General features: G+C 35.9%; 1 protein-coding gene across 1 annotated transcript in view; it reads left to right on the top strand.

Moving 5' to 3' along the window:
• TTC3 (tetratricopeptide repeat domain 3) overlaps positions 1–12,407 on the top strand; it is a 69,643-nt gene that overhangs the window by 44,142 nt on the left and 13,094 nt on the right. Inside the window, exons 26-34 of the mRNA XM_057410052.1 lie at positions 763–1,077; positions 1,902–2,165; positions 2,610–2,656; positions 4,749–4,805; positions 6,157–6,233; positions 6,966–7,118; positions 7,738–8,650; positions 10,539–10,604; positions 11,273–11,422. Of these exons, the coding sequence (XP_057266035.1) occupies positions 763–1,077; positions 1,902–2,165; positions 2,610–2,656; positions 4,749–4,805; positions 6,157–6,233; positions 6,966–7,118; positions 7,738–8,650; positions 10,539–10,604; positions 11,273–11,422 (2,042 nt within the window). The remainder of the gene's footprint in view (positions 1–762; positions 1,078–1,901; positions 2,166–2,609; positions 2,657–4,748; positions 4,806–6,156; positions 6,234–6,965; positions 7,119–7,737; positions 8,651–10,538; positions 10,605–11,272; positions 11,423–12,407) is intronic.

The raw sequence follows: 12,407 nt of genomic DNA, 5'->3' as shown, positions 1-12,407 counted from the left end.
ATCTGCTCGTACACTGGAGAAGTGCAAGTGAGAGGAGCACTTCTCTGTATCTTACAAATGTACGTACAAACGTTTTTAATGCAGACTCAGGCATGGCTTATACCTGTCAAGTTCATAGTACACAGAACTGTTTGTCTTACAATGCTTAGTTATTCTAGGTATAATATTTAGTGCTTTGTTCTTTAAAAAAATATTTTCGGATCTAAATTTTTTGTTACTGTTACTGTCAGTTGAGCTCTGAAAGTGGTATTCTGTGAATGTATGATCTCGAAGAATGATGAAAGCTGAAGGCTGATATGAACCAGTAATCTTTTTCACTCCTGTTCTACAAAGAACCAGTGGCAGGGTCAGGGCAAAGGTGCTTCAGAAGTGTGCTTTTGCTCTGAGAACTGATGCTTGGGGGAATTCTGTCTCTGCATGAGGGCTGGCATGCAGCCCACACAGACAATTCTCTATAGACAATTGCTTGAAGCTATGGTTGCTGGCAGGTAATTTTTTTTTTCCTCTGTGAAATCTACGTAAGGTGCTAAGGATTGTTTTTTTGTGTAAACCAAATTTAAAATAATGTTGTGTCAAATTCATAATGCTATGAATTCCCATAGTTTGTATGGGAAGTTTTATATTCTGTAATTTCCAGTGTTGTGATAAAGCAAATAATTAAAAACCCCACTTAGTCCAGCTTCTCTGTACTTTAAAGTTGGTGTTTCAAATTATGACATGAAATCTTGTTTCCTTTGTTTGTTTCTTTATATCCCATTATAGGTTATGTTCAGGATTTATATGCTGGTGATAGAGTTCTGCAGCGTATCAGTCGAAATGCTGGGCAGATAAAAGCAGCTGTTTATGATACTTCCAAACTATTAAAGGAATTACTTTCATGGTTTGTAATCACTAAGGAAGACTACACGTCATACTCTGAAACTAGTAGCATGACACATGAAGTGATGGAGCAGCTCATCAGTTACTTAATTCAGGAGAAAAACAGAGTAAAAACAAGGGGGTTTATCCATGTGCTGAGTGAGCTGGAAGAAGTGGATCCCAAATTACACAAGTGGCTGAAAGATCTTAACAACTCAGGTAGGCTATATGTTTGTGTAATAGCAGATCTTACTCTGTTATACTTGTTTTGCTTATAGATGAAAAGATAACCTCCCTGTTTTCTAGTCTTGCTTTCTTAACTTTAAATGGTAACGTAAAGCTTTCCTCTTTTTCATTTACTTTATCCTTAGCCAGAATTTCTAGAGAAGAAAGTGCGACCATTGGTAGCACAGAAAAAACTGCTCCTGTCTCTGCAAGTAAAGCATTCTAATGTGGGCAGGGCTTTGTCTGTGTAGGAAAGGGAAAATTTAACCTTTTTTTTTTAATGTCTTTAAATTCCAGATTAGGCTTAAATGATAATATTTGTATGAATATTTTGTTTCAGAAAAGTAAATTGTGGTGGGTTTTTTGTCATAAAAGTTTAGCTGACTGTATAATTTGGAAGTAATTTAATATGGTGCTCTTTGACAGTGCTGCCTTACTCAGTAGTTTCCTATTGAATTTATAATTGGATGAAGATAGAAGTTTGCTTTTTGCAGGCAAAAAGAATGTAAGGTGCCAAAAAAAACCATGGATGAGATTTGGGTTCTTAATTTTGAACTGTAATGTCCATATTCTTTAAGGCATTTATATAAGTTTATTATGCAAATAATAATTTGGTGTTGACTAAGAGTAAAATTTATCTAAACTCCACTTATCATTTTTGTTTGCATTTTTAAGATACAAGAGGTTTTACAAAATTGTTTCGTCTACCATACAATTTTTAGAACAAACTGTTCCTCTTTGAAGAGGAATATTGCATTGTAAGCACTAAAACTCTGAAACTGGAATGAAATGTTTTGGGTTTTTTTAATCTGTTTTAGGTCTGACAGCTACAAAGAACTTTCTTCTTCAATATGGACAGTTTTTACAAGAGCTTGACATTTCTGTTTTAACCACACTCTGGAATGAGAAGTATGGTAGTAAATTTGACTATGTGACAACTGGTTCTGAAGACAAAGAAATTCGAGATTATTTCTTAAAACCACCCCTAGAGAAAACCCGTTGTTTTATATGGCTATTAGAAGACAACAGAGAACATTTTCCATTTCTGCATCAAGCTTTAGATGAATTTTTTGATAAAATGGGTAAGTATGCAAAGGTCATCATTCTTACAAGCACTGTATTTGGTCTGTTTCCACACCACATTTAATGGGCCGAAACCTCAGCAAACTACTATCCACCTTATTATATGGCATCATTGGTGTTCAGTGCAATATGGCCACAAAAGGCAAGCCACCCTTTCTTAGCTTACATTCTGCTGGTTTCTTTCATGTGCCACACCCAGCACATGAGTTTTTCTTTATGTATATATAATGTCCAGCCAAAATAAGTATTTCTCTTTCAGTATTTAAATAAGTATTTATATTATTATCAAGCATAAAGGTTCTGCAGCTACACTCGTTGAGATGCTTTCGTGGTATTTGATAAAGAATTATAATAGGTATTACTCTCATTTCATAGCTTACTACAAGTTACATAAAGTATTACTCTTTCCATTTATGAATGTGACTTTGTTATCCTTTTAATAGATGACCCTACTATTGTATTAAAGAAGCAAGAAAATGGAAATATATCGGTAAGTGAAATTAATATTTATTTGATACAAGTTCAGAATAAAGCATGTTTAATATTCAAAAATGTGCAAAAGAGAAGAGAAGTGTATCTCTGTTTATTTTATGTCGTCATTCTTCAGACTGGATAAGAGGTCTACTTACTTTTTTATTTTCCCCTCCTTCCTGTCCCTCCTTTTCTTGAAGCATACAATTTTTCCTAACCTTCTGTCAGTAAAATACTTGTTGGGGTTTCTCTTTAGTTAAAGCACACACCAACAAGATACTTTTTAGATTATGAGCATTTCAAGAAGGCAGATGAGGAGCTTGTAGGGAAAGCGGATGTTCACCCCCACCTTTGGATAGGGAAAATAAGGCACGTGGGATTAGCATTTATGTATTACTTGATACTAGCTGTTTGGTGGTAACTTAGAAAATGTCTCTCTGAAAGTATTATTGGGGAATTAAAAAAAAAAAAAAGAGACTTTTACTAGCTGTTGTACCGTAGAATGGTTTGGGTTGGAAGGGACCATAAGATCATCTAGTTCCAACCCCATTACCATGGGCAGTTTCACCTCCTACTAGACCAGGTTGCTCAAGGCACTGTCCAACCTGGCCTGAAACATTGCCAGGGATGGAGGATTCACAGCTTCCTTGGGCAGTCTGTTCCAGTGCCTCACCACTCTTCTTTATATCTAACCTAAATCTCCCCTGTTTAAGTTTGAACCCACTGCCCTGTGTCCTATCATGTACTGTCCCTGATAAAAAGTCCCTCTCTGGCATCCTTGGAAGTCCCCTTCAGATACTGGAAGGCTGCTGTGAGGTCTCTACGCAGCCTTCTCTTCTCCAGGCTGAACAACCCCAATTTTCTTAGCCTGTCTTCATGTGGGAGGTGCTGTTGGCCCTGTACCAGCTGTGCTTGGGATTGCCCAGTTGTAGGACCTTGCACTTCTTTGCTGAGCTTCATGAGGTTTGTGTTGGCCCCTTTCTCAAGCATGTCAAGGTCCATCTGGATGGCATCCCTTGTATCTGCATATTTACCATGACAACTGAACTGAAATGTACACTAAAGGAAGAATCACATAACTTGAATCTGTATCATTTTGGACATTAACTGTACTGTATATCTTACAGTCCAAAGCAACAAGGTGGTGTAACCCATCTTTACCTTCAGATGTCACTAAATTGTAAGGCTAGGAATTTGACGTTTATTTCACTAATAAGTAAATTCGAAGTGAGTTAGGCATATTTTACATGTATTCATTATAATTTATAGATGCCTTTCAGATTCAACCCATAAATCTTAAAGTATACATCATTCTGAATCACTTTTTGATTAGTATCTTAATTAAAACCCACCCTAATTGGCAGAAGTATGTTATGTATCTTGGTTAATTATGTGTTTGAGGCACTGTCATTTAAGATTATTCCAGCCTGCAGATAAATATATCTGTACAAATCCAAGATTTACTTTTTATATAGAATAAATCTTTAGAGTTGATTAGTTAATATATGTCTTAATAAAATGCAAAATTCTTTGCTTTTCAATTTCATGAATTGGAAATCTAAGAATGGATTACAGTAAAATTATTTCTATTTCAATTTTAACTTATATCTTAAAATAGACTGTAAGTTACTCTTAGTAGAGTTATCTTAATCTGTAATCACAATCCTGTTAAAAAGTGAAGATGCATTTTAATTCCTTCATCTTTGCATACCTTAGAAAACTGAAGTGACCAGAATATTTGACAGTTCTGTTTGCTGCTTGTTGCCCACATGTAACTGCTGTGTGGGATGTTGTAGTTCTTTATGCTATAAGCAATGAGTAATCAGCTGAAATACTGAAATGAGAGTATATTCTGGTTTTTAAAATCCATGTTCTCTATGTTTTAATAAGGAAAATGGTGAAAAAGGACAAAATAGATAAAGTCTTGCAAAGCTCTGTTTCTTTTTGTGTTTTCCAACTGGGGGTGGAGTGGAGAGGGAGAAGATTTCATACTTTGTAAATCTTGCTGGTCAAACCAGAATAAGAGTTTTAATATGAAATTTTGGAGTTTGGGAATGCATCAGGATTTTATTCTAATGAAAAAAATGACAATTTTAATTTTTCTGTTTCAGAGTAATGGTATCAAAGTTAAAAATAAAAACAGGAAGAAGAACTCAAAAGACTCAAGGGTCGGTAACTGCAGCTGCTTACTACAAATATGGTTTAGAATTGCTGGCATACAGATGTATAGAGGCTGTTTTCCTAAATACTTTGTGGTATTTATGTAAATACTGTTCTTTCCTGAAGTAGAGTAATGCTGTTAAGACTCAATTAATGCAGTTTGCATTTGTTACATTACGGATTTTTCAATATAAAATATATTTCTAAACTTAAGTTATTTATGAATAACTTCGGCTATGACTGGATACTCATACCTTCAGTCTGTCTACTGTCTGAATTCTTAATTACTGTTCTGGTCTTATTTTGGTGAAATGTGAATGCAGTACACTGAATGCTGTAGGGAATAAATACTTTATGCTCCGCTTTTTTTTTCACTGATAAATAGCAAATTGGAGAAGGACACTTTACCCATTATTTTGTGAAAGACAATTGTGTCCCTATACCTCATGACCGTAAATCTGAAATTATGTATTTAACTGTCTTTTCTGATAATTTTTATGGGCTAAAGATGTGAGTGTTCCATTTATTGCTCAGAAAAATGTTGTTAGTTGTGAAGTATTTTACAGGTTTTTCTAGGTATAATAGTTGTACCTGGAGCTTATACTCTCTTTTATCCTGCTTTTCTAGGATTTTGCTTTAATGAAGGCTCCTGATAGTCTTCTTCATTTCCTCCATGCCCTCACCTTTTTATAATTCTACTAGAATTTCAGGAGTAAACTTAAGGTTTTTCTGTTTTCATCGCGAGGTTTTTCTTTTTCTTAGTCAGATGAATTTATACAAGTCTGTGTATTTCTAAAGATATTAGATAATAAAAATTAAAAAGCAACTAAAACATTTGTAATGGTGAACATAAGAATAACAGGTGTCTTATCCCTAGTTCCACATGTTTTTAATAACTCAGACTTATTTGGAGTAAAATTATTAAAGCTTGAAGGGTCTCAGATGTAAAGGGTGAGTTTCCTAGGAAGCCAGTTGATGTGCAGCTGACTGAAAAGGAGTTATACCGAAGTCCTAACAAAGTGAAGCTGTACTGTTGTTTGGTTTTTAAGCCAAACTCCAAGGAAAATGAGGCACATGTAGGATTTTGGTGAAATTGGAAAAAAAAAAAGGAGGGAGCTTGGGTTGAATATCCCAATTTCTTTTTCCGAAATAAAAAGAAATTAATAATTTTAAATTAAGAACTTTCTTGCTATGGCTTAGTACTGATTATTGTACTTAAGTTTTGCAGTTCATAATATGGCTTCTGAACATGATAAAGTTACAGAACGAGAGTCAGTGTAAATAAGTTACTCATAGTCTTTAGAACATTTTGTGTATTCTTTTGTGAGATGAAAAAAATAATAATCTGTTTTTAATTAGTCTGTTCTAGTATTATCCAGTGGAGTTAGTACAGCACCACGGGAAGAAGATAAGATATTTATAGAAGAAAATACTTTGTAAGTACCATTGTGTATCTTTGCTTATTGCCCAAACTCTAAAGTGCTTTGCATGTACCAGGGAAGACAGTGTCTTAGAAAAACCAAGTCTGTGTTAGCATATAAGTGGTTTTGACACAAGCTTGTGTGAAGCCGTTACTTCTCTGCTTCTAGGGCAGGTGTAAGGGGCATTAAAATTGTAAAGATCTTAACAGTGTCAGAAGTAACCAAATGGTTGTCAGGCTGCAGCCCAATACATCTTCTAGGCCATAAGATATCCCTTCAAGTAACATCTTGCCTGCTTTGTGTTCCATTTTTATGTAGCAAGAAATTACTTGATGTATTTGTACATACTCCATAATCACAGCTGAACTTAGCCATCAAACAGGTTATGATGTTGAATTGAGGTCATCTATAGTGTGTTGCTCAGAATTTGTGTGTTAATCAGGAGTCAAGTTCTTGTATTCTGAGCCTGGTTTTGCTCTTGCTTATGGATGTGAAAGCTGCTAGGAAGATCTAGACCCTATTATTGTAGCAGGTTAGTTAATAACTTCAACAGTTAAGTATTCTGGGGACTGTTTATTCTGCTTGTTAGAAAAAAAGCTTGCTATTGGGGTATATTTCTAGCACTATGTAGTTACCATACAGTATATTCTGGTTTCAGTATATGTGAGAAATACAGTTCTTTTCAGAAACAGGTATTATTGTTCATATGCACTACTTATTTTTTTTTTTTTTTTTCTAATGGTACAGAGATTTTACAAATTCTTATGAACCATTTGTAATCCCAGAATATATTCAGGGGCAACTAGAGGAATTTGAAGTGCTTCGTGGCATTTCAAATAGTAACCGCTATCAAAGACATTTGGATAATAACCCAGATCCAACCTCTGAGAGCTTGTATGAGTATGTATACATTTCTGTACTTAGCAATTTAAAGGCTTTAATATTACTTTATAATTTTTATAACATCTTGAACTAAGTCCATGATTTGAGTCCTGGGGGCCTGGTGTATAGTTAAAACTTAAACAGGGGATTTTAGATTGGATATAAGAAAGAAGTTCTTTACTGTAAGGGTGATGAGGCACTGGAATGGGTTGCCCAGGGAAGCTGCGAATGCTCCATCCCTGGCGGTGTTCAAGGCCAGGTTGGACAGAGCCTTGGGTGACATGGTTTAGTGGGAGGTGTCCCTGCCCATGGCAGGGGGGTTGGAACTAGATGATCTTAAGGTCCTTTCCAACCCTAACTATTCTATGATTCTATGATTCTATAAGTACATAAAAGTATGTACTAATGCTTTGAAATAGCTGCATGTTTTAGCAAGATTTGTATAAGCAAGAGTATTGCAGAAAATGATTATGTTTGGCTAGAGCACCATCTTTCAAATGGTTGTTCTTCATTTGTTCTAGAAGCGCTTTGCTTTTAAGTATTATTGTGAAAATACAACATGTGAAAAAAGGTTCTAGAATTACATGGGGAAAAAAACTTTGATAATGTCGACTTCTTATTTTTTTTCTTTTTTAAGATATTTCTCTCTAATCTTGGAGCAACATGGCCCGATGGAAATTAATGATAAATTACTAGTTGGGGAATATGAACATTTCCCTGAAGAAGTTCGAAAGGTTGTAGAAGATGAAGGTGGTCTGAAAGCTTTTCTTCTGAAATCTCCTCGCTTCATTATGGTGGATAATCTGATTGCTTTAAGAAAGCATGAAGTTCTTATTCAAGAAAATACAAACCGAAATGAGACTGGAGATAATGAAGAAGAAAGCTATATAGTCTGTGATGTGCCAGAAGCTTACTCTTTCCAGAACAAACTACAGTTAAATCCAGCTGCTAAGGAGTTTAAACCTCTATCTTATCATAAGCAACCCCATATATCAACATCTTCGGACTTAACAGTAGCAAATTACAAGACTCCACAATATTTGCCCTGTTCTTTTCCTATTTCATGTACACCGGTGCATTCTTTGCATAGTCAGAATGTTGATATCATAGGAAAGGGTTCCTCATTTCCAGACATTTTACTGAAGTGCTTTGATTCTAAAAATCCTGATTTATTTTTGCCTCTGACTGCCTGGGATTGTCAATATGAAAGAATATTGCTAATGCCTTCTCAAATGCCTCTCACATCAAATATTGTCCAACAACCTAGTTATATTTATACTGATCATGTAGCTCATCAGGATAGTGATGAATCAGCAGTTTCAGACAGAAAATATGTCTGTAGGAGCTTTATACCAACTGAAATAAAAACAGATGAAGACCCTCAGTGCCAAATGGAGAACTCAGATGATACATTTTATGAAGACAATTTTGCTGTTGAAAATAGTACAAACAAAGCTGAATGTGGTATAGAGGTTATTAAGTTAGAAAAAGAAAGTAGAGATGTACCTCTACTGAAAAGCAATCCTCATACAAGGATGATAGCTGTTCAGGTAAGAAATTAAAATGAACAGTTATTTGGGTGCTTTTAAGTGATAAATGGCAGTGTTGAGCAGTGGAAAGTACAACTCCTGTTTGAATGATTTCTTTACAACTTTCCAAAGGGTCGAATATTGTACAGAGTTTCAAGATCAAATATTCAAGTAATAACTCCAGCCACCTAAATGTAAAGGATCTTAAAAGTAATACTTAGCATCCTCTAGTATTTATCTCCCCCCAAAAAAGGCCATGAGTTGGAAGATAACTGAGGTGTTTATCAGACTCGTCACTTCCTTAGAACTTGCAGTTTAAGTTGCTGACACTTTCTACACCTACTCTTGGTTTTCATTTGTAATTCTTTAAAGAGTTGGTCACTGAATTTTGTTCTGCCTGAAATTTTCACAGATCTTTTGAACTAGTGCATGTACATGAGTTTAAACTTCACTTTAGAGGTTAAGGAAAGTCTTTCTGTGTCATCATTTTTCATTTTTAATCAGTTCAAGGATTTAACTTTCACAATATTTGAGGATTTAGATAGTTTGTACATTCTAACCATTGCTGGTTGGTGCTTCTCTCATGGTCTTGCAGTGGTGGCCCAGATGTATGGTGAATTCAGGGGGCCAGTTCCATCACATTTCTTTTTCTCTCTTGAAGTAAAAACTGAAAAGTTTTTTACTGCCTACAGTAAAAGAGAAGGTATTGCTGAACACTGGGAAAGGGGCAGGGCATGCAGCTGAACAGAATAGTGTCTGGAACATTCACTCTTTAATGGTACCCCAGAGTTAGAACAGCATACACCACTCATGAAAACATAGTTCCAGTAACAGGGAGACAAAAAGTCACATCCACATTTGTTCCAGAAAATATTTTGGACTAAGATGCTGGGTTTTCAGAGTTACGGATATGACAGTTTTACACATCTGTTTATGAGAGATTATTCAACATGCTAGAGGGACTGTTGTAAGTTGTCCTTTTATTCTTGCTTTCTATATTAGGAAAATGTTAACTTTTTTTTTTTTTTTCTCTTGCAAACTTATTTTGTATCCAAAACTTTTCTTCACTCTAGATCTTTCCTGATCACTTGCTGAAAGCTAGCTTGCCATCAGTCTTGGCAGATGAATTTCGTTGCTTGGCTGACTGGGCTTTTGAAATGGGATTTCTGTTTGGTTCTTGAACACACACAACAAAGAGATATCAGAAAAGGCAACAGTTTTTAATTTAGAGAATTCTGGTTAGAAGAGATCAAAATGTCACTAAGCAACAGATACGTTTCCGTTTGCCTTACTCTACCACAGTTCTTCATTCAACATTACCCAAATCTGATTTTATTACTCTGACAAAATAGACTGATAGCCTGTTAGAACAGTAATATCATAAACTGGCTCTTTAATGTGACACATGATTAGATTTTGAACTCTGTTCTTTCAGTAAGCTCTTGATGGATGGTATTATAGGAAAACAAGCAGGGACTTGGAAGATCCTTGAGTGTAATCCCTTCTAAGTAGAGGCATTTGGGTAGTCCATCTTGAGTTTAGGAGGAGCCACAAAACAGAGCTCTGCAGTGAGCTGTCAGACACTGATTTTGCAAATCGTAAGTTTTCAGACATTTAGAGCACAGCTGTGTTTGAAGACTCAGAGAACTGTTCTCGATATAAGTGCTTCATGGTCAATTAAACTAGAGAAAGATCATGACCAAAAAAAGTGCTTTCATTATAGACAGACGTCCATTTCAGAAACACTTGTGTGATTTCTTCTTTACTTTGTAGATAGATCTACTTTGGGATGGAGTTGGATTTGTAAAATTGTAGGTTAGGTACCAAAGCTCCAAAACAGAGCTGACCTACTAGTTGCATATATAAACTGGAAAGCTTTTTAATCAACTAATGATTCTTTGTATTCTAGGTAAATCGTGAAGTAGCTGATAGGGAAACTAATACTTTGCCTTTTCATCCATTTGAAATGCAACAAGTAAGTTACCTAGTATTTGTTCATATTACTCAATGAAGAATGTTAAAGAATGCCCAGAAATTTAATAGTAAAAAAAAAAAAAAAAAAATGTTCTCTGAAAATGATGTGTTTTAGCAAATATTTTTTTATTTTAATTTCTTTGGTGTTGTGTGGTGTTGGGTTCTGCCCCCTGATTCGTGTTGGGCTGCATTCTGTGATGTCCTTGAAAACTTCACATCGGCTCACAACGAGGTTTTGGAGCTTTGTTTTGTATCTATTCAGCTGTTGGAGTACATTTTAGGGAAATTTAGTATTTCCTCTCCAAAAATCTGGAGGTTTGATTTAAATATTCCATTTGGGCATATAGACAGCTCAGACTGATGTTACTGGCAGTCTTATGTCTGTACCAGGAGACAGAAGTGAGAAAATGTGGCCTTTGAACTAGTTACATTCCACTTGTGGTCAGGCATGAATGTTCACTTCCTGAGCTGGACTGAAACTTACAAAACTTTCTGTTAAACACAACCCCCTCTTACTTCCTGCAACAAACCCCTCCAAAAAACCCACCCCAACCAGACTCAAGACTTTGAATCTCACCTGACAGCAGGCTGCTCCTTTTAGACATCACAAATGTTTGCTGCCCTGTGGAAACAAATGCTAGATTGTTTTTGTAACTGATTTGTTTTCAGGGAGATATCCTACGTATGGAAAAGGAGCATCAAGTATTAAAAGAACAACTTAAAGAAGCACAGGAAAAATATGAACAATTACAAAACCGAAGCTCAGAAGAAACCAGTGCTTTAAAAGAGCTCATAAAGAGAAATGTTCAAGAGACTGAGGTAATGTTTTTATCCATGCAGCAATAGCACAAACTGCACTGGTTCACAAAATTGGTTGTAATTGATCAGCAGTGTTTTTGAAACTTGCAGTGAGGCAGTCCTCACTGCTGTGAAGTCTAACTTGGGAAACCTCCCAGTCTTTGTGTGTCATTGTCCTTTGAACACACTCAAACATGTAGGATATTGTTTGCTTCCATCTAGTGGATTGGCATTAGTTTTTTTGGTTCAGCCTGAGAACAAAAGAGCCCTACATCGCTGACCCTTTCTTTTGTCTTGATATGTTGGGTTTGCTGACAGACTTTGTTTCCTTGGAAATGGCTAGGAGCAAGAGGATTCATCCCCAAATAACACTGTCAGCTTGTTAATCACTTTGACAGGTTAATTTTATAGTTAAAGCTCTAGATTCTACAGGCTGCCCATTGGTCTACATGAAAAGGAATTTTTCCGTTTATGAAACAAAAATCAGGTGACGCTAAAGCCATGTCTCCCCATGCCATCTCTTTTATTTTTAGTAAGATGGAGCCTGTCACTCAGTCTCAGTTTTATGTATATTTTTCCTTCCAGTGGCATGTTGAAGTAAACTCCTGTACTGCGGCTTGGGAGCTCCTGAGCCCTAGCTTTGCCATTGCCTAAAAGTAGGCTGGCAAACCTTCATATAAGGGCTTATGGAAACTCACATCTGTTTCTTTACCAACATTTGGTAAACCATGAGCTCAGAAGGGTTTGAGCTGAAACCATTCCAGTTGTGGGGTGGGTGAGCTCGTCCATTGGCATTGAAGGCACTTTTGTAAACAGTATTTTTTTATATTTCTTAATGACTCATGGATGCTACATTGCTTGTTTGGAGTTTCTTGAGCAGTTATGGCAGCCATAAAATCCACTGCTGCTTTGCTCTGTTATGAATAGTAACTTCCTGGTTGTTAGTGCTGATACAACAGTATCAGTTCTGATTTTGAGCTGCATTTTGATCTGGACTTCAGTATGT

This window comes from Pezoporus wallicus, unplaced genomic scaffold (genome assembly GCF_028554395.1).
Source record: "Pezoporus wallicus isolate ANWC-B61680 ecotype Strahan unplaced genomic scaffold, APGP_CSIRO_Pwel_v1 contig_7011, whole genome shotgun sequence".
NCBI lineage: Eukaryota > Metazoa > Chordata > Aves > Psittaciformes > Psittacidae > Pezoporus > Pezoporus wallicus.
The sequence above is the reverse complement of the archived record's forward strand: the minus strand, read 5'-3'. Positions and strand labels throughout refer to the sequence as shown.